Source organism: Periplaneta americana, chromosome 15 (assembly GCF_040183065.1).
Source record: "Periplaneta americana isolate PAMFEO1 chromosome 15, P.americana_PAMFEO1_priV1, whole genome shotgun sequence".
Taxonomy (NCBI): domain Eukaryota; kingdom Metazoa; phylum Arthropoda; class Insecta; order Blattodea; family Blattidae; genus Periplaneta; species Periplaneta americana.
This window is the reverse complement of record NC_091131.1, coordinates 69,829,888-69,850,898: the sequence shown is the minus strand read 5'-3', so window position 1 is coordinate 69,850,898 and position 21,011 is coordinate 69,829,888. Positions and strand designations below refer to the sequence as shown.

Below are 21,011 nucleotides of genomic sequence, written 5' to 3'. Positions count from 1 at the left end.
TTTTGTTCTGTAATAGCAAAGAGTCTAAATACAGTTACAGCAAACTTTTAAAAAAAATTTGCAGATTAAAAAGTTAGGAAAAACAGTGAGACAGACAGCCTTCCTTGTAGTCTAAGAGAAACTGGGTCCAGAGACAGTACAAAAAAGTATGATCACACAGTTTATAAGAAAATCATGAAAGTGGTTATTTTTTGGACGCCATTATAAATATCAAAAGTGGATCCAAACCACCACTGTAATGATGTGTGACATTAAGGCCCATAACACACTACAGTAAGAAGTATGTAATGTGTGTGATGAGCTATGGAAAATGCTTTCCTTTAGCAAGGAGTAACGCTCGAAATAAGGCATAGCTGACACTGGTTGGCTAGCGATTTTTTGAAAACATAGCTATCCCCACCACCTGTATTTCATGCTCCCACAGGTAACCTAACATAATTGTAGCCTATAAAATTTATGTTACGTGAATGAAATTGAACAATAGAAAGTCAGATGTTCAAATTTATGTAACTTAATTTTTATCAGCTCTTATCAAACGCAAAGACCTTTATAATATTATATACAAGGTCTCAAGGTCTTTCATTAAACTGCCTTCCTTATAATGTAATAAAATTCGTGTTTTTATTATCTATACAGAGATTGCTCCACTGTGTAGCAAACATATTTCTCGCTATAGTCTGAAGACATTAGGCTAAGCTGTGTCCACACATTACATAGTTCATAGCTCTCGCTGTAGTGTGTTAGGGCCTCATAGTCGGTTTCTTACAGATCAAGAAATGGACTGGCTTTTATTAAAAGATGTATAACAAATCAAAATTAAATGTTTGATATTGTAAATATTCTATGTAATAAAGATAATGAGTACAACAATTACAGTCTTTTATTCATTAATTTACAAACTCGGGTTTTCAATTATTTGATCATAGCCAGACTATGAACACTTCCTTTACAATCTGTCCTGAGAACGAACTACATTGATGACTGAATTAACAATGTCATTACCAACTTTCTGCACGAAACATAATATGTCAACGAGTATCAAAGCAAACAGTAATGATTCTGGTTTGAATTAAATGTGTTGTAATCTCCTAGCAAAACAATGCAAATACATAATCTTTCAAAAAGCTGCTCAGTGCACTTGCATACAGTGTAATATCTAAATGTAATATGCATCACAATTCCTCAAATTTTGAATACACAAAAGTTATGTTAACCCATTTTTTTTACAATATAGAAACAATTTGAATTAGTGCAATACACTTTTTTTTCTATGACGGAAATACTTCCCTCACATCTTTCACCAAAACAGCATCATAAATTTCAGCAGCTACAACTTTCACATGTAATTTATCAATATGGAAATAATTTTACACACAGCAGAATGACCAACTCATGGCATACATGCTTCCCTGCTGATTGTTCTATTATTAAATATATGCAGAAAGTCGTAAACATTTTCTAAAAAAAAGTCCTCGAGTTACAGATATATGTATATTAAACTCTGAGAAAATCTCAAAATATTTCTTTACATAAACATTTTAACGCGTTTAAGACAGTATACACATTTCTGTCAAGCTGATATAAAGTAACAATCAGCTACATACAAAGATTTTAAAAGGAGGTAACGAATACTGCCTCTTGCAATATGAAATGCCACAAATCTTCACAATGAATTTCCACATCAAAATTAATACAAAATTTCTAACATCACTCGATTTTCATTCTTGTCTCAAAACATTACATCATGAGATAAGAAAAAACACAATGTCAACTTTTCATTTACAGACAAGCATCGAAGTTTCATGATGCGTATGTGTAACACTACAGCATTTTAATAGCACCTGATTTGTATTATAAAAGTAAGTTTGTTTCGCCTTATATTTAAAAAACTTAAAAATGTATATAAAGTAGCTGATGTAAGACAGTGAATTGATGTTAACCAAAACAGTAGACAATGTGCATTGTTTCACAACAAAAGAAATAAGGAAAGTCTTATTAAGCTGGAAAGGTTCATGTGACTGGAGAGAGGAAGAGAAAGAGAGAAAGCGTGAGAAGAAAATGGCACATTGTTTTCATGTGATGCATTAATCAGGGCTTCATAGAGATTAACCAGTTAATGGAAATATCGTATATTGCAAACACTCAAATAAATGCTCTCAACATAAGTTAAATACACTTCAGATCTTAATGATATATAGTTTATTATGTCCCTATTCAACAAATGAACTCTTATTTTCAACTAGGCATATTTATAGCCTATGGAATAAAATCCACAAGAAACGAGAACAGATTCCTTAATTTTTGTTCTTTGGATATAGCCGTAGTTGCTTGTCTTGACAATTACTAATCTGCAATGAAATGATTCATGAACGATTAAATTGTAGGACTGACAGGCAAGCAAATCGCAAGTCCAACAAGATGAAGAGATGTCCTATTGTCATTTATTGAGAAAAACGTTTCAAATGAGTATTTCAACTACTCTGCTACAATTCAGTGATTAACAGAGGCATGTTTTTAACGTTTTTCAACTATATATAGAAGAACGTCACTGTCTGGAATGTTGCCTAACACAAAAAAATGATCGTACATATAGCAAGGAACCTGAAATTTAATAATACCGGTACTCATATTTTATTACACTCTGTATAAAGAAATCTCATGTCAATTTCTACCAATGATTCAACTTTCAAGAAGTTGATTACTAAAATTACCATAGAAATTATTAATTGTACATTTAGCACTTATCAGATCTAATACATTACCTCTGTAACAGAATAAGTAACGTCGAAAATGCGACCATTCTTATTTTGAAAGAAACACAATCAAAAACATAGAATAAAGAGTTGAGCAGTTTTCCACCATGAGGTGTTTTGTATGCAGGGTGTTTAGCATATAGAGCTGGATTAGGATCGAAGTCGCAGGTTAAAGTGCTGCAGTTTTTTTACAGCGTAATCACAAATGATAAAGTAGATTAGTTTAAGTATTCCATTTCATAAAGAGTGTTTCACATACGCTAACAAAGTCATCACACTGAAGTTCAAAGACAATTTCAATAAAGATTCTCTTGTGGCAAAGTTCCAACTAGCACAACTGTCCATAAAGTCGTGAATATATTTTGTGAGGCAGAAAATGTTCTAGAAAAGAAGCCTAGATGTCACGGTGGAGTCTCATTGAAATGTGTTCAGATAACACTGCCTATTCCTTAGAGAACTTTCTAGAAACTGCTTCGGTGTCTTTTGCAACAAACATGATATTCTTATGGTTCTGTAAATGCAACTACAATATTATTAAAGATAAGATTGTATAAAATTAATGTGTTGCAAGAACTATAATCCGGTGATGATCCTATATGATTCTGAGGTCCATAATGAAGAAATTGGTCCTGTTTTCTAATACGGCTTGTTTTGATCTCGATGTAAAAAAAAAAAAAAACAGCCAGCAGCAAACCACTGAACTTTTCATCCTGTACAGTCAACATGATGTATGATCATATGTGTAAAAAAATAAAATGTAAACTGTGTTATAGTTTAAACTCAATTTTGTGTATGTGTGTGTGTGTGTATATGAACAAAAAAATTCTCAAAGGCATTTAACCCACTTAAACACAATGGATTAGTACAAAATTCCAACAAAAAATAAATGTGAACCAACTTACTTCACCTATCCATATCCATACAGTATGTCTCACTTTCCACACGTGTAACAGTCTTGTTGGTATTACAATCAGTCTTACTGAATTCTCCAAATCTCAGTTCAATTGGTGAACTGAAATGAAATTCTTAATGAAATAAATGGTTTTGTTGGATCTCTATGCAACACCAGAAAATAATGTTTTGAAATTTTGTGAACAAAGCACAAAGACAATTTTCCTTTCGTGATAAGTGTCATGCAAAATTTTTTCTGGGATGTACACAACACTAAATGTTTTAACAAAATTTCAATGAACATGTTTCAATAATCTAAACAGTGACACCTATAAAGAAATCAACAAGAGAAATTTCATGCTCTGTAATGACTAAAGGACTGTATCAAAACATCTTATTTTGGTTTTTTTAATACGAATATGTGACTAGTTGCAGGAAATGGGACCTAAAGTCGGATTTTTCATTTTTTTTTTTTTTTTTTTTTTTTTTTTTTTTTTTTTTTTTTGGTGGTTTCAAAAAGAGGACGAAATACTGAGCATTTAAAAAATTCATGGTTCTAGGTGCTATAGTTTTTAATATATCACTTATTGAATGTTATTACATTATGTACTTTTCCAGAAAAATGCAAATTAAAGTTTTCATTTGTTTTCTTAGCAACTAAAAGAAATATTTAGATATTTAAGAAGCACTGTGTAAAATTACGTCCTAGTTTAGTATGTACAAAAGCCTACAAGATGTCAAAACATAGAAATGCAGTTTTTACACTGCAAATTCGTTCTTTTGTTCTCCTGTAAAATTTCCTTTCACGACTTTAGGTCCCTTTTCGCGCAACAGGTCACATATACATCCAAAAGAAGGATATGACTGCTATTACAAATGACAGACTGCGACAATGAGCCAGTTCGCATGTGCATTTTCACACATGTCCTCTGAATAATCATCTTCTCTCCATGTACATCTGGATCCAACCTACCTACCATTAAATTTTATAAAACACCAGACAGAAATAATTATATCTGAGTTTAACTATGAACTTCACGAAAATGTGGAAACTGAGAAATCTTTAAGTTAGGCCTTAAATGGAAGTAATATATTTTCATACATAATATATGAAGAGAAATATAATTTTAGGCACCAGATGTTCGGTCCTGCTTCATTTATAAGCGAATATCTGTTGTAAGTCACTAGATTATGCATAACCTTATAAATTAATTGACATTACAATGCTAACAAATGAGATATGGACTAGATTTAGATATATGCCACGCAATTCAAAAGAACTACAAAATTCTTAAACCTGCAATCTGATTAATATCCAATGAACATTTCTGTAATTAGTTTACTCAACTATTAATAATTATGATTATATCCCAGCAGTCAATTAACTATCAAATAACTTAGCTCTCAATTACGTTTTTTTCAAAGGAAAGAAATTGTGGCTTGTCTTTCTTAAGACTTTTCGTTGTTGTGATACAGTATGAAAAACGTAACACTTTTATAAGGCCGGAACTGATTTCGAAATGTGCTTTCACACTCATTTAAAGTATCCGTGTGTAACACTTAAATTATACCAGTTTTATTATTAATATGGATAGTACAACTGACGGCAATTTCCACTTTTCTGTGAAGTTCTCTGACTGCTTAATAAAGTGAAGTTAGTTTTCACACAATTCTTGTACACAATTACAATTTCACAATAAACTATAACGTTACAGTTTGAAAGTTTATCAAAACTAAACTTAATTCGAAAATAAGAAAAGTTCTCATTGTTTTAATGCTTTAAAAGTCATAGGGAGATATCTTGTGGGCATTGAAAATAAAAATGGGGGAAGAAAGGGAAAAGAGAATAAGGAAGAAAATGAACAAACTGCTTGCACCTAACTTGAAAAGATTTCTACTAACGAACACAATGAAAACGAAATAACTAATAACTACGTATATACTCAAACAATTTTTTCCAGGACATAATCTCAAATCAAACGTACCACAAGAACATGAGGTATGATATTGTAAATTTGACATTTATAAACGTAACTCATAATCAAGCATACAAAATATCTTACAATAACAATATAATTCAAAACTTATCACCTACAGATTAGCAATCTCTCTCTTCGAAGAACTTTCCTCCATATATCTTCTCATTGTACATATAATTGTTTATAAAAAATAATACAACCACAAACATGGTGGAGTACAGATAATTGTCAAATTTAAGTAGCAAAATAACTAAACTGATTGTAAATCAGTGCTGCTCTTAGTATGAAACATACATTAACAGCATATCAGGTAAATACTGTCTAAGCCATAATGCCTTCTGTGATTAAAATTTTAACTTATACAAAGTAATTTAAAATACTGATTTATTCATGTACATAATAGAATTCTTGTACCCTTCTTCAAACTTTACAACGTAAGCTCCCAAAAAGTGAAACTTCAACATTAAATATATTATCTCAACACTTAAAGTTATTATTTGGGGGTAAAGAAGAGCTTAGACTTCTGGTAAATTTTCAGAGAGCATTACGGTATTATATCTTTATATTAAGTTGTACACTTGGATACAAACAAATAACAGAGCGTCTTTAAAGATTTGATGAATTCACCTGCAACTTTTATGGGTCACACGCCAATGTTTGAAAAATCCTAACACAGTTATAAAACCAATTAATACACTGACATAAAATTTGAGCAATCTAAGAACTTATGTACACAACTTGCATTTAATATTGATGTACTTCAGATTTAAATATTTCCTGTACTGTGATAACTGATAAAACTGATCATTCACATCAAAGTTAAAATACAGATTGTTCGTAGTCAGAAATTACAACCAAGGAACATATAATTTCTTTTGTATACTGTAAAATGGGGTGAATAGGCACGCAGGGGGTGAATAGGGACGAAGTTTTATTATTTTTTATTTCTTTGTGTCAAAGATTAAATACATATAATACTAATAAGAGTGTTTATATTTTCATTTATAATGAGTGAACAAATTAACATTTACTCTTTGACACAAAGAAATAAAATATAATAAAACGTAGTCCCTATTTACCCCCTGGGTTCCTATTCACCCTCTTTTACAGTAGTGTACTTAATGGTCAACAACAATAAACAGATAGCAAATATCTGTTTAAATTAGCAACAAAATTACGTATACATACTGTCCCAATTTATAGTCTGTCAAAATTTTTCACCAGCCATCACCATAAGCCTGTTTCAACAGTCTTCTTCTGCCAAATCCCTGAGAGTTGTCACAACAAGAGTGACGAAATAAATAACAACTTAGTAAGGCAGCTCCACATTAAAAGTGCCCTACCAAGAAGTCTGTACTTCAAAGAGCAGCCTGTCAAAATTAACTCTGGCTGCCTAAAGAAAAAAAAAATCCCAAAGTGTATAATAGCCTTCATAACAGGAAAATGAACTCTGGGATCAATAACTCACTCATTTGATTGGAGGAATGAAAACATTTGAACCTGAATAAAGAAATTATGCAGCTGTAAGTAAACTGTAGTTTGTTATGAAGCCTTTATTTAACAGTAAGACTGATGATGAATATTTTGCAACTATATAATTAATATCACCATTTCAAATTTAATTATTCAGTTGCCGCTGGAATAAATGTATGTGATCACGTAGGGAAAAACAGAGCATAGTGAGAAGACAAAACTGGGTTCAGAAGTGAGACAAAATTATGATTTTGGGTTTCCATGTAATATAGTGTTGTATTTAGAAAGTTCCTCAAAATGTGTTGTACCTTATACAACATTAATACACTGAAAAACAAATCTAGTACAAAATACAAGTAGGTATATAATCCAACTTCATCTGCCAATGAGGAACAGTAAAGATATTTTTTTTTTTTTCTGGCTGTCCATGTGGCTTGTGTAGGGAGCAATTACTTCCTGATTTTTAAACAACTTTGAACAGATGAAATATGATCCAGAGACAAGAGATCTAGTTTGGAGCAGGGAATGCTTGTGAATGAAAAGCTTAACAGTGTTGCCAAAAGAGAATCAACTGAAAGATAATTTGAACAATGTATCACTTTCCTTGCTGGAGTATTTGCTTGTAAGCAATTATACACCTGATCCTAGCTAGTGACTAAAGTGTGAAGATAAGCACAGATTACTTTGGGGGGGGGGGGAACATTACTGCTAAGGTTGCAGTTGCCATTAGACATGTGTACAAAGCCAAACACCTCCAATAAGTCTGGACAGAAACCGCTCGATATAGCATGAATTCCATCAATGGTTTGATCTTACAATGTTTCAGCATATAATACCTCTCTTTCAAAGCAATAATAATCCCTTCATTATTTTTATTTAGATCAACCTTCACATGTCTTAGATTTTGCTTCAATGGCAAATAGAATTAGCAAATGAAGACGACTGAATTTGCGTTATCAAGTTTAGTGGAAAAGCTCATCACATTTCTTTTAATTCGAGAGAAAGTAAGAAAAAACCAGAAACATTATAGACTTCGTGATTTGTACACGATTCGGAAAAAGAGATATATTGATGAATCACAATTTTCCATGGCAAAATAAGAGAGAAGTAAACATATAAATGTGTCTTCAGGGGAAAAAAACATATATAGTAAGAGATTTGATAAAGAATATAGATTGTTCAGAAAATTCTGATAGGTACCCAACTAGTATTAAGTAAGATAACGTACAATCTTCAGGTTACAAAAATTATAATAAAAAATAAAAATAATAATAAATAATATATTATTTTGACATCATCAATATCATAGGCCTACAGAAATAATATGATTTTTTTTCAGTAAATAAAGCTTTATATGTGAAAAAGTGCTATTAATTTCTTAGTAAAGAAAAAAAAAAATGCAATTTTTTCCCACAAACAGTTTTACATTTACAGAACTTTAAAACCATCAAAAGGAAAATCAGAAATAGTCGAAGAGTTTACTCTAGCTGATAGTGTAAATCATATAATAAAATGAAGGAAAAACTGATGATTTCATCAATTAATCAAGGAGCAGATGGAGAATAAAACCATTTTTCGAATTTTTGATGACATTATTACAAGTGCGACAAAAGAACAAAAAACTGACGAGTTTCACCTCACATTAGAGAATCTAAAATACTTAGGAAAATCGGGCAATCTTTGGTTCAACAAATCCTTATTCACAGTGTCTAACTAACTGGTATCCTGTAGTACTTCAGCTGTGATTTCTCCCTTTCTAATTCAAGTACCATATTTACTTGCACAAATATTCCTCTACTTTCAAACACCGGGAATGGCAAAAAGACATAACACGCTTTGTTTATTTTGCAAAATGTTTTGGAAAGTAAGTTGGCTTATTCATCAGTAAATATGACAGTTTCACAGTACTTCATACGACTAAATAACCTTGTACTTTAAACAAACTAGGTACTTCGTGACTTGTAATGATAGAATAACTTCTGTATAGATGCACATACAGCTCAATATGTACAAGTCAGGAACTTGCACCATTTGCACACACATATTTCACCATTTTTCTTCATCCAGATTCATGTTGCACGTGTGTTCTCATCATCAAACTTTTTAAGTTTGGCTGGTGGAGGACCATCATCTGAGTAAGTACTGCTTGTTTCTGAACTTTCTGCATCTCTTACAAGCTCTTTGTACTTCTTCTCCAACCACTTGTCCTAAAAAAATTGTAATCATATGAATTATAATTCCATTTCCATATTATTAAATCATCCTTACCTTTAAGTTTACTGCTGGGGTAACGAATTCTATCTTTCTGGGGCCTATTCCACAAAGGTATGGTATTGAATGTTACAAGTAAATTCTCTAGTACTTACTTACTGGCTTTTAAGGAACCCGGAGGTTCATTGCCGCCCTCACATAAGCCCGCCATTGGTCCCTATCCTGAGCAAGATTAATCCAGTCTCTATCATCATATCCCACCTCTCTCAAATCCATTTTAATATTACCTTCCCATCGGCTTATTTGAAGATTTCGTAACAAGCTGTTTCTTACGGTGATGGGTTGTTACCCCTTCGCCCAACCCCCAAGCTGTAGGACTACTCCTCATTGGCTGTCCGCAACTGCTTATTCAATATATTCACAGCTACCCTCCATATCTGGAGACTGTCTTCTCTAACCGCAACCTGAGGACGCGCCATGCCGTGGTGATAGGGACCCACAATACATAGAAATTCTCTAGTAAGTAGTAAAAATACTAGAGTTTCTGTTCCACAAAAGACTTTCCTACGCAAGTACTTTACCACTCCATACTTACAAATTACCAATTAAGTTTCATGATTGTGTTGCATGAAAGTACAGCAGAATCCCTCTTAACCGGCACCAAAGGGACCAGGCTATTTCCAGATACGAGATTTTGCAGGAAAATCGAATAAATACTGGTAATACAAAAAAGTTCGTATTTCATGGTGCCAAATGTTGAACTGCAGCTAGGTGAAGCTTATTTCTCTATTACTTGCTCATAAATGAATAAACATAAAAACTGCGCGAATTTTCTTTATTAAAATACAACACACACAACAAATATTATACTAATTTTAGGTTCGAATATTCGCTGAAAACGAAAGTTCGTGCGAAGTTCCTAATGTGGCAACACTGACGCCCGAACATAACTAAATAAACATAAAAATTGTGTGGATTTTCTTTATTAAAACACATCACACAACACAAATAATAATACACTAATTTTAGGTTCGAATATTCACTGAAAACGAAAGTTCGTGCGAAGTTCCTAATGTGGCAACACTGACGCCCGAACATAACTAAATAAACATAAAAACTGTGTGGATTTTCTTTTTTAAAACAAATCATACAGCACAAATAATAATATACTAATTTTAGGTTCGAATATTCACTGAAAATGAAAGTTCGTGCGAACTTCCTAATATGGCAACACTGACGGCCCGGACATAACTAAATAAACATAAAAACTATGTGGATTTTCTTTATTAAAACACAATACAAATAATACACTAATTTTAGGTTCGAATATTCACTTAAAACGAACATTTGTGAAAAGTTCTCAATGTGGCAACACTGTTGGCCTGAACATAACTAAGCAAACATGAAAACTGTGTGTGTTTTCTTTAATAAAACTCATTACACAACACGAATAACACACAAATTTTAGGTTCGAATATTCACTGAAAATAAAAGTTCATGCGAACTTCCTAATTGGCAACACTGACGACCCAATCTGTGGCAATATGGCAGAAAACTTTTTTTTTTTTGGCCTAGTCAAAAGTGCCGTTGTTTTGGTACTGCCGGTTATTTGGGTGCCGATTATGAGGGATTTTACTGTAATAGTATTTGTAACTTACTAGTGAACTGTCAAGCATTCTCTACCAATGAAAGGCAACTAATACATGTACTAATGCGATTTAAATATATTTCATAATATTAAGATATATTTTGATAAATATGTGCTATAGAATATCCTTTCTTGCTTCTATTTCCATCAAAAGAAACAATTTCATCTCCTCCGAGCCATTTAAATAATTTTGCAGTATTTATAATTTCGTAACAATTAAGTTTGGGGATGAAGTGTAGCTAGGGTACAATATACTGATTAAGTGAAACTCAAGAACAGTTTTTATTTCTCGTCTGAAAGATACAAAAACAATTCACAACAAAACCGTTGCCAAGGAGAGCTGAATTTCCATAGCCCACTCCATTGTATCATGAACATAGACGTAGGCCAGTTGTGACTGCAGAACTCAAGAGCCCTACAGAAGATCGCTTATTAGTGACATCTGTTGGCTAATATGGGGAACCATCAAGGAGTATTATGCAGGGATTGTGGAAGAACATGATGATAATAACAAGAAAGTAAACTGTTCATTATTAAAGAAGTAAACTAAAATAAATAACATTGCAAGATTACGAAATTCATAGAATCTACGAATCTTTGCTGTATAACCTGCCTTAAAATACATTATGATTAAAGAGACAAACATAATCTAATTCGACGAATGAAATACGAAGATAACCAGCTGCTTCATGTTATGACGTACTATATTTATTGATATGACATCACTAGTAGCGATTCATTGGTAATGTACATCACATTTTAATTCTTTCATGGAAAAGAAAAATGCAACTCCATATTTTACATCTTTCATCAGTAAGTTGTAATGTACAACACCATACCTTTGTGGAATAGGATCCTGGATCCTTATCTCATAAATGGAATTCCACTTTGCCAGACTAGTGGAGTACAGAGAAGTCTCAGTTGAATGTACCTGAAGACATTAGAACCCAACAACAATAATTTTAAATATAGATTCACTCACTTGCAACCAGCTATGGCAAAGAACTTCGTCAATTGCAATCCTCTTCTTTGGATTCACTCTTAACATTTTTTTAATCAAATCAATAGCGTCAGGTGTTATTCCTTGCCAATATTTCGAAGGGAACGAGTATGCTCCTCTCATTATTTGTTCATTGAGTGGCAAAGTCACATAATCAGCAGAGAATGGAGGATAGCCACCCAAACTGTAAAAATATATTACAAGCATAAAGTTCTGAAACAAACCATCAACATGTAAACAAATATGTTATTTTATTACGTATAGGGTGAGTCGGAGTAATTTGGGTATAAAAATAGCCTTTATGAGGTTTAGAGACCCATAGCTTGTTACCATGACACAATTTTTCAGTTTTTTATATGTTACCACTATGACCCTCTACAATTATTCTATTACATTTTCAGGTATGATGACCTTTTCTTGCCGTAATAATAACCTTAAGTTTAACTGTACCCAATTTACCTCATGGCTGAGGATATTTGGGTATAATGTGTATTACTGCTAAGGGTGCGATTTTTTTGGTATTAATGATAAACAAGAAATGTGTTAAAAAGTTAATTTTATGCGAGGGAAATGCACATCCCTTAATGAAAATCCAAAAATTAAGTGGAATATAAACGTGAATTTTAGCGAAATTGATAGAAATCCACGAAATTACTTCACAAGCACGACATTTTGAACAAAAAACAGGTTTTCTGAAGAATTCACACGAAAAATAAAACGTGAAAATTTCCTTCGTCATAAAATATACATGAACATTTCTAAAGATTTGATTGTTAAACATACTTGCATGTGACATGTGGCAACAATGTACGCATAGTTTCACGGACTACTTTCAGAGAGCAGCACAAGCAGACAACAGTTATTTCTCTTTCCCACAACTTCCTTCATGACATTAAGAAGGCAGTGCCATAACCCCTTCATAGTCAAATGAAATTTAATTAATAATGCAAACAGTTTTCTGTGAGTTTCAAAGGGATTGTTTCAGTAATTTTAAAAATATGTTATATTATAATTTTTGAGCTTCTTTAGAATACAAAATATGCGCGAAATTGCTTGTTTTTTTTTTCTTAAGTAATATTCATCACCGAAATCAGGGTAAAATAATCACCATAAGATCACATCCCTAATTATGCTTTAAAAAGTCCTCATAAACACGAATTAACCCAACCATAGTTTAATGTACGTAGCATAGGATAAAATGTACAGGTTAGGTAGGTATTTAAAAAGCTTTAATTGAAAAGATAAAAAAATGCCAGTCAGTCAAAACTTGATAAGGCTTATTTTATAAATTTAAAATATCTTCCATTAAAATCAGGGACAGAAAACATTTCCGATAATTATTTGTCCTTCATCAATTCATAATGTATGTATATAGCATTCATTACCTATGGTTGGTTTAAAAATGTCTTCCTCGCCAATTTTTGCATTTAAATCACCTAAAATTATTTTCATATCATATTTGCGAAGTGTTTGGTAGAGCTTATTCATCTCATCGTAAAATACATCCTTTTCTATATCCTCTTTCTTACTGTGTGGGACATGAGCACTGACCAGTGGTATATTAAACCATTTAGCTCGAATACGTATATGTAATAAACATGTATAATATAAAAATTGAATAATTAAGATATCTGAGGAAAAAAATGTCATAATAAATAAATAATATATATAAATAAATATAGGGGGAAAGGAACTGGCCACCCTACACCATTATCTCCTGGCCTAGTTGCCTCATAAGTGGTGCTTTCTTAGTATCACTTGTGAGGTTCAGACCTGTCTTCGGACAGTTTACTAAACAACAATAAATGTATGTAGTACATTTATATTAAACATTAAAATTCTAGTTACTTCTATTGGTTAAACACATTTGACAACTTAAAAAGAATCCTTAAGTGCTCCCAGCTCTCTGTGTTCTGTTAAACTGATTCCAAGCCAAACGAAAATTATCTTTGATTCAAATGTTATTTATATGTTAGTTCTGAGTTGTGCGTAATTTAAATCCCCTTCAGTTATGCACAACTCAGGTTTTATTGTAATTTTCTAATCTTTTTATGTACTATTCCCTTTCAAGATAAGAAAGGCAGAGGACATGCAGATGAGTGATCCACATCATGGTGCAGCTGCTGTTCACTTGTCATCTGAATGCCGAATGGTCTCACTTGTCACAGACGTTTCGTATGTAAGAACAGAATGCACGAAAATTTAAAGTAAACCTGTGAACTTACCAAATGTACAATATTACACCCAAACTCCAGATGTCGACTTTATTTGTGTATGAACCCATGCCTTTTGTTTCTAGCACTTCCGGGGCCACATACAGTGGTGTGCCACAGTACGTCTTCAATATGCTCTGAGAATTTACGAATTTAGAAAGTCCAAAATCTGATACTTTAACAAGAGTTTCACGTCTTTCAGTTGCAAGCAAGATGTTTTCTGGCTGAAAAGAGAGAATGACAATGCGTACAGAAATACTGCATAGTCAACAAATTGTAAGAAAAACATATTTCTGTGTTGTTTGGGTAAAGGGAGATAAGTCATAAAAATGAGTTCGGAGATAAATGAAAATTAAACTTGGAACCCTTATTACAAATAATTTTCTACACAAATAAAACACATCAACTGCTAGTATTTTTTTTATTTTTGCACACCCACTTGTATAATTTAACTTGTGTGTTCATCTGGGGAACAAAATTCCACCTGGACAAAAAAATGACATACCTCTTTACCCAAACACCACAGATTTATTATAAATGCCATATTTACTCGCCTAATTTCCTCCTTTCTTCTCAAAATTCGGAGACGAAAAATTAGGATGAGAGGGAATTACGAGAGAACTACAAAATATCGAGAATAATCTGCTTGTAATTAAACAACAAATAATTCATGTGCTAATCAATTCAATGTTCAATACTAAATAGCTACTCAACCATTCCATAAAATAAGGGAATTTTACCTAAAAAATGTTAAGGAACAACCTGTGTATGAGTAGTCAAATTGTAGCTCGTAACTAATAATAATAATAATAATAATAATAATAATAATAATAATAATAATAATATATCACATAATATTTTGAGGTTTCAGCACTTTAAAATAGTTTATGCTCGACCATGCCGAAATGTAGTAATTATACACCTCGTAGCAGTCCTTTAATGCATGTTATTAAAGTACACCTACTCATTAAAGTACAGGTATTCAGCCAATGACAAGTCAGCTTACAGGTGTTCAGCCAATGACAAGTCAGCTTCGTACCGTTATAAAATCGCAAGTATCGATTATTCTCGGATATGCAATCGAAAGAGAATTAGCGAAAAGTCACGGAGGCTGGAAATCCAATACTGTCGCAGAAGGTTATGTTCTGTTATTACAATAATTAGAGTTAATTGTAAATAATATTCAAATAAATTCAATTTGTCATCTCGTTTTTCAATTCTAAATCAATTTTCAGGTTATACCAGAGTAATGTTCATCTTATCTGTGCCAAGGTCAATGAAATTCGACCTCGGAAAAAATCAATACTTTCGCGTCTGCGCACATCTCACAATTCAGGTCAGTTCGCACATAACCATAACCATAACCATAATTTTGCGCTCGTTTCATAAACAATCATACTTGCGTCTTAATTACTACCATTATAGGCTCGTTGCATAATGTACTATTATATCATCGCTGTGCCTGCGAAAGTAGCTATATGCACTTTTTAGAATAATGAACTACATGCATTTATTAGAGCAGAATGGTCTCTAAAATAGTTCCTAAAAATTGAAAGTTGATATATTTGCAATCTTAATAAAGCAATAAAGAAAATAACAGTCGATGATACGTCAATGTCATATAACTAACTGTTTCTAAAATTATCACATGATGTCAATATAGTTGTGTACTATATGCGATTTAAAGAGATCAGCTGCTTCCATATTGTCAGCACCTAAAGTTGTTAATAAGAGGGGTCATTTACTATTTAAACAGCTCTAACATAAGTAAGTTTTATTAAAATGCAAAGAGGAAAATAAATTCAGAATAGAACTTTTCATTTTTTGTCTCGTCCATAACACTGCAAGAAACTTTATTTAGTTATTTTGTTACGTGAATATATAGTTTAAGGATCTTGAAAATGATTTCTAATTTTTTAAACTCCATTTCTTCATAAAGATGTTTTTCCAATTTTCGTCCCACCCATAATAAAGTCTAAAAATATTATTTCAAATACTAATAAAATGTAAAATGTTTAAACATGCATTATGTAGATTAATATGCATCATTTGAAGAATTCAAACGTGAAAGGTTACATCGTGTTAAAGTAATATAGCAATTAAGTTAGTAAAAAACTCAGTAAAAATATCCCACCCATAACATGGAATGGCTGTACTAATATAAATATGCAAAAACAATTTCAGTAATTATGGATAATTTTGAGCATTTCTTTGTACTGCTGTATGTCAGCTCTAATGCCTTTAGACCAGTGGTCGTCAGCACTCGCTGAAATGTGCAATGGGTACGCGGTGCCGTCCAGTGTGCACGGTCGTGCAACAGGGAGAGATAGAGAGCACACCCGCTAGCAGCTACGAGAGCACTATAGTGCACTGCGTTTTCAGCGGGTAAGAGAGGCTAGCCCCAGCGTGCTCTGTGCTGATGACCCCTGATTTAGACTGACCCTGACTAATCTCACATTATTTAAATTATTTAAACTTAGTGTGTAAAATAATCATACCAAAATGAATTTGTTAATTATGTAAAGAAAATAAATGTTGAGAACTTTTGCAAGAGAAAAAAATTTTTACGCAGATTTGATGAAAGAACAAAGGAAGGAATTCCTGGAAGTTGGAGCTACAGATGGGAGTGAACAATTTGAGGAAGAAATTGAAGAAATATCTGTGGCAGAGGTAAAATTAACTTTATCTAAGATGGAAAATGGTAAAGCTCCAGGACGTGGTGGTATAAATGTGGAACTCTTAAAGAATGCTCCAGATGTGCTAACTGAAGTTCTGGTCGAATTATTTAATAAATGTTGAAAGGCGAAAACCCCCCTGAAGAATGGAAAAAATCAATCATAACATCGGTATACAAGAAAGGGAACCGACGAGAATGTAGCAATTACAGAGGTATTAGTGTAATCTGCACCATGGCAAGATTATATGCAAAAGTCATTAAGAAAAGAATAGAAGGAGAATATACAGACTTAGAAGAACAAAATGGCTTTAGACCTGGGCATTGATGGGATATTCACGTTGAAACAATTGATGGATAAGAAGGTAGAGAGGGACAGAGAGGTCCATTTTACATTTATAGATCTGCAGAAAGCGTATGATACTGTACCTTTAGGTAAACTTTGGGAAACTTTGGAAGCAATGAACATAAAGAAAACCTATATAAGGGCGGTTAAAAAATTATATTGTGGATGTAGTAGTGTTGTAAAGGTAGGAAGCCACTTATCAGAAGACTTCGCAGTTACAAAAGGCCTACGCCAAGGATGCTCACTTGCTCCAACTCTTTTCAAGATTTATCTCTAAGCAATTTTGGAACAGTGGAGGAAGAAATGTGGTCAGATGGGTGTACCAGTCGGGGAAGATACTTTATATAGCCTACATTTCGCTGATGATCAAGTGCTGATAGCGGCAGATGAAGAAGATTCCAGCTATATGTTTCGTAAATTGAGTGAGGCTTATAAGGAAGGGGGCCTATCAATTAATTTCAAGAAAACAAAATACATGGTTGTGGGTAGTCGCAGCAAGGTAAATTTAGATACTGGGGATACACAAATAGAAAACTCTGAGTCATTCAAATATTTGGGTGTTACCCTCAACAGTCAGGCCAAAAGTGATGAAGATATGAATAATAAGATTGGTCAAGGAAAGCGGGCCATAAGACAATTAAATACACTCCTGTGGAATGACAAGGTAACAAGGAAAACCAAGACAAGTATATATAAAACTATAATAGAAAGTATATGTACCTATGGCTCTGAAACTTGGGAAATGAGAGACAGGATGAAGAAGAAATTGTTGGCTTTAGAAATGGATTACTGGCGCCGTAGTTGTCAAATTTCGAGGATGGACCACATTAGGAATCAGGATGTCCGTAATATAATGCAAGTATCAGGAGATATCTTACAATCAGTGGAAACTAAACGCCTGATATGGTATGGGCATCTCCAGAGAATGTCAGCCGACCGCTGGCCTAATAAGGTCAACTGGACTCCCCCGGAAAAAAAGAGAAGAGGAAGGCCAATGAAAAAATGGAGCAAGGAGGTTCAGGAGGATATGGTCTGCAGGGGTCTACAAATGGGCGATTGGCAAAACCGGAGTACCTGGAAGTTGAGAAGCGGGAGACGGCGACAGTCGTAAAATTACTCGCAATGCATACATACAAATAAATGTACAGTAGAATCCTAATATCTGGCAATGATGGGACAAAAGCTGGATAACTAATTTTTCCGGCTAATTGGAAAATAATTTTATAGATTATTTAAAACATACTGGTACACTCATGAAGAGGTGTCGCCATCTTACAAATTCTGTTTTCAAATCTACCTACATCACTAACTTGCTATCTCAGAAGCTTTAGGGACTAAGGCCATGAATTAGTTATTCTGCTATTTGTCAAGCGGACAAGAAAATTGCATATTCATTATCTCGTGAAACCTACCTGCACATCAGGGAAAGAAGAAATTAGACTGGTAAGCTTCCTTTCCTCGCTATGCTTCTACTTATAGCTAGCTAGATCACTTACTCCCACAATAAAGTTCTTACTCTAAACTATGGTTCAAACATGCATTTGGTTTCACGAGATAACAAATGGACTATACTCACGTAATAGCTGTTAGTGCACCCAAAAGTGTCATATAACATCAGCATTTTGTAATAAAGTTACACTGAAGATATATATTTACACATCTATATAACATATAACAGAAATCTGTGGAGCGAACATAGATTCTTGTCTGCTTTAAAAATGGCGGCTTCTGACCTCACTTCCAGATATGCAGTTAGGGATCTAGATGGCTGTTTCTTTGTTTCATTTGTGCACACATCAATAATACTACCATCTAATGGTGATAGCTTCAGGCGCCTTATTAAAAATGTAGGTCACTAGTTCAATAGTAACTTATTTACTGACTCTTCATCGTATTTTCAGTTTTTTTTTTATTCAAAAGGGCCGTTGTTTTGAAATTGTCGGTTATTTGGGTGCTAGGTACGAGGAATTCCACTGTACATGTATTTTACAGTTTACTACTTTCAACAGACAACAAATTCAGATCAACTTCCTTGTTGTCAGAGGAATCGTAAACTTTTTAAGGGATAAATAAATACCTTGGGTTTCCCATGCTTATTTTTTCAATACTTGGTATCGTCACAAAAGATGACGTCAAAGGGAAAAGAAACATCCAATAAGGAGAAATTAATATTCTGAAGAATGTGTCCTAAAAATCTTGGTGGGAAATTACGCGAGTAAATACAGTAAAATTACAACAGCATTCAAAGAAGGAGATATTTTTGCATTCAGAGACTCATTTGGAATTTTATGGCAGAGTGATTTGTTGCTGGTGCCTAACTTACTACAGTCGCGACGCTGTTATTCCCGGCGTGACTCCTCCTCTTTGCTTATGTCTTAGGAAGTCGAGGCTCTATAAAGTCTAGGTAAGTAGTATCGTTCGCCATTTTTGTTCTTTCGTTGCCGAGCTACCAGACGAGGGATCTATTTGCCACACCATTAAACATTATCACGTCGTAGCTCCTATGATAATAAATCAAAGACACTGTAATTCAGCAAATAATTGAACGGCAAATAACGTCGTGTGCTTTCTGCGAATGCCAACGAAAGAGCCAAAATGGCGGGCGATTATATTAAGTATTTATCCAGCCTTAGGAAATGCATAATTTCTTCATCAGCGAATCACAAGACGCATACGTTTAAATGTAGCTGACCTGCAATCTGTTGGCTGCCGGAAATTAGAGAGACGGGACTATAGTTCTTATTAGGCACAATCCAAGAATTTCTGATTAATAAGATGGTAGTTACAGTGGGTATAGATCAACTCTTTTAAAATCCTACATTTTTCACTTACCTTCAAATCCCTGTGAGTGATTTTATTATCATGAAGATATTTTACAGCCTTAATTATTTGATAGAAAAGTAATTTTGCTTCATTTTCATTGAGCTGCTGTGAAACTTGTATGCGATCAAACAGCTCACCACCTTCCATGAGCTCCAAAATAATATAAAGAGCATCAGGAGTGTCCACAATATCCTCCACATTAATGATGCAGGGCTGCAAAACAATGTGAATAGTTAGCACTGCAAACAAACTACAAGCTTCTCCAATTGATCGGTCTGATACAGTTTATTTTTAGAGTAAATCTCAATAGATAGATAATACCCAAATTTATTAAAATATGACATATAACACAGACTCTCATATGCACAGACTGTTGTTAGAAAATGGCACTGTCTAAAGCACAGAAAGCTTTTTGAGTGCTAAATTTTGCAATCCATTATTCTGTAGTGACTATGCAACAGTAATTTTCAGAACGAATTTTAACGAAATACACTTCTGGGAAGCTCTATCAGACACTGGTCCGAGAAATTTCAAAGAGGTGTAAAGATAAAAGCATTGGACAATCACGTATTTCCAATGAAACAGACGAGGCTATTCAAGAGCGTACCAAAATAAAAAAATAATCTAAGAAAATTAGTTCATGGAGCAAGTAAGCAATTGCAAGTTCCTCAAACAACAGTATGATATGTCTTACGTACGAGGTTAAAAATGAAGCCATACAAACTGCAGTTACTGCAAAAAAATGATGAAAACTTACTAAGAAAATCTAGGCCTATAGTACAACTTCCTCCGAAAGAAAAATAAATCTGTGGGTCCCATATTGCTTATTTGCAGTATGTAAAAGATCCTAACAAATTCATTACCATATTTACCCGCATAATAGACGCAGTTTTTTTTTTCTATTTTTATAAAAAAAAAACTAGTATGCGTCCTTCATGCAAAGAAAAATTTTAGTGGGGGGGGGGGGAAGAAACACGTATTAAAGGTGAGTCAGTTCGAA

The 21,011-nt window shown here is 33.3% G+C and overlaps 1 protein-coding gene across 1 annotated transcript in view; it reads right to left on the bottom strand.

The window, feature by feature from the left end:
• Positions 1 to 7,849: 7,849 nt before the first annotated feature.
• The window catches only part of lok (ovarian-specific serine/threonine-protein kinase loki), a 34,084-nt gene continuing 20,922 nt past the window's right edge, over positions 7,850 to 21,011 (bottom strand). Inside the window, exons 5-8 of the mRNA XM_069847633.1 lie at positions 20,021 to 20,224; positions 14,181 to 14,392; positions 11,938 to 12,139; positions 7,850 to 9,303 (exon numbers count right to left, since the gene is read on the bottom strand). Coding sequence (XP_069703734.1) covers positions 9,166 to 9,303; positions 11,938 to 12,139; positions 14,181 to 14,392; positions 20,021 to 20,224 — 756 coding nt within the window. The 3' untranslated portion in view covers positions 7,850 to 9,165. The remainder of the gene's footprint in view (positions 9,304 to 11,937; positions 12,140 to 14,180; positions 14,393 to 20,020; positions 20,225 to 21,011) is intronic.